General features: G+C 38.9%; 1 protein-coding gene across 2 annotated transcripts; it reads left to right on the top strand.

Annotated features, from left to right (window-relative positions):
* Window positions 1–247: 247 nt before the first annotated feature.
* On the top strand, window positions 248–1,588 carry LOC134803154 (keratin, type I cytoskeletal 10-like). 2 transcript variants are annotated; one of them, XM_063775859.1, is made up of 3 exons: window positions 248–395; window positions 1,129–1,324; window positions 1,355–1,585. In XM_063775859.1, exons 1-3 carry the CDS (start codon window positions 336–338, stop codon window positions 1,462–1,464), a joined length of 366 nt encoding a protein of 121 aa, XP_063631929.1. In that variant the 5' UTR covers window positions 248–335; the 3' UTR covers window positions 1,465–1,585. The 2 variants fall into 2 exon arrangements, with proteins under 2 accessions (XP_063631929.1, XP_063631928.1); XM_063775858.1 differs by having other exon boundaries at window positions 1,129–1,588.
* The last annotated feature ends 358 nt before the right edge of the window (window positions 1,589–1,946 follow it).

Genomic DNA, 1,946 nt, shown 5'->3' with positions numbered 1-1,946 from the left:
AATAAAATCAACTGTTGATTTGACGTGGATGCGAAATCTGACAGTTGTATATGTCGAAATGTACTACGAAATGTACGATAACTAAATAACATGATTCAAATATCAGTCTGATGACAGGTTCGAATTGGCTTGTAAGATAAGTTTCCTGTAATTACACACTTTGGACATCTTATCTTCTAATCTGCGACAACTATATAATACGTTTATCTGCTAGATAAGTAAAATACTTATTTGGTGAACTGGACATTATACGCCGTCTAGTACAAACGTTATTGCTGGTTACTTGATGGTATTACGTGTCAATTAATTAATTAAGTATTAATTAATTATTAAAAATGTGGGCTGGACCTCCACATGATGACGGCGCCGGAGGCATTCACTTTGTGGACGGTCAGGTAATTTAAAATTATATATTTATTTATTTGATGTTACAATGATCATTTTTAGAGATTTACCCAAAGGGTAAAAATGGGACCCTGTTACTAAGACTCCACTGTCTGTCTGTCACCAGGCTGTATGTCACCCCCGCGCTCCCCACAGCGGTTTCGAGACCGTCCACGCACGGTCTCCACATTGATGACTATGATTCTGCTTTAATTTAAGTTTATTTATCCCTTGAAGTGGCAGGATCCGGCTCCCGGATAATTTACGTCATTTAAATTTGATATTTGATTAGTTCAAATATAATCGAAATTCCTAGCGCTTAGCCGCAAAAGCGTGCGACCACGTACTAATGAGTTTTTCGGAACTTATGTACGAAATACCATTTGATATTTACTAATTGCTTTTCGGTGAAGGAAAACATCGTGAGAAAACCGGACTAATCCCAATAAGGCCCAGTTTACCCTCTGTGTTGGAAGTCGCTTTTCGATCAGTCTTTTCGGTCGATTAAGTTGCCAACCGCACCCCAGGCTCCCATGAACCGTGGCATAATGCCGGGGTAACGCGAGGAAGATGATGATAAGAATCAAAATTCCAACAACTCAAAAATGGCCATGCCACCTGAAAGGTTATAGATAGTTTGTATTATTATTTTGGAGTTTATTTAATGTTTTATGTTTAATTAATTATATTAAACCTACATAAACCTATTCCGCTTTAGATTCTAATATTATGATCGTTTTTCAGCCAGTCCATGACGGCAATTTCGGTGGATCAAACTTCGTCCACGGAGGAATTGACGTAGCCGATGGCAATTTCGGTGGATCAAACATCGTACACGATGGAATAAATGTCGCAGATGGCAATTTTGGGGGATCAAATTTTGTAGATGGGGGGGTAAATGTGGTAGAAGGTGATTATGGTGGGGTAAATGTGGTAGAAGGTGATTATGGTGGGGTAAATGTGGTAGAAGGTGGTTATGGAGGTGGATCAGCAATGAGGGCGTTTAGCGGGGAAGTGGAAGCGGAAGCGGAAGCGGAGGAACCGGCGGAAGCGGAGGAGGAGCCAGAAGAAGCCGAATAGAATTAGTTTAGTTTGTTGTTGGTCTTATGGCACCTTGACGTTTATTTATTTATTTAATTGCATAGGAAATAAAACACAACGGCGGACTTAATGTATTCGACTAGTCAACCGTCAGGCCAAACAGATAAATACAAAATCGCTACTTGCATTTAGTACCTAGAGTCAGACCGAGAAAAGTCTGCAGCGATTTTGATAGCCCACGCAGTGCAAGTGTCAATTTAAACGTCAACTTCTATGAAATTATGACGTGTGACACTTGCACTGCGTGGGCTATGAAAATCGCTGCAGACTTTTCTTGGTCTAACTCTAGTAAATACACATATGCCTCATTACTATGAATCTTAGTTTTAGTTATGAGATATTTCTGTATAAGTGGGTTGGACAAACACCTTCTCGATATTTGCAAGATAAGTAAGATAAGCTAGATAATTAGCAAATAAGTGATTTCTATTTTTGATAATAAACAAATTTCTACAAAATAT

The sequence above is a fragment of the Cydia splendana genome, chromosome 26 (genome assembly GCF_910591565.1).
Source record: "Cydia splendana chromosome 26, ilCydSple1.2, whole genome shotgun sequence".
In the NCBI taxonomy this organism is placed as follows: Eukaryota; Metazoa; Arthropoda; class Insecta; order Lepidoptera; family Tortricidae; genus Cydia; species Cydia splendana.
Note: the sequence above shows the minus strand (reverse complement) of the source record. Positions and strands in the feature narration are given on the sequence as shown.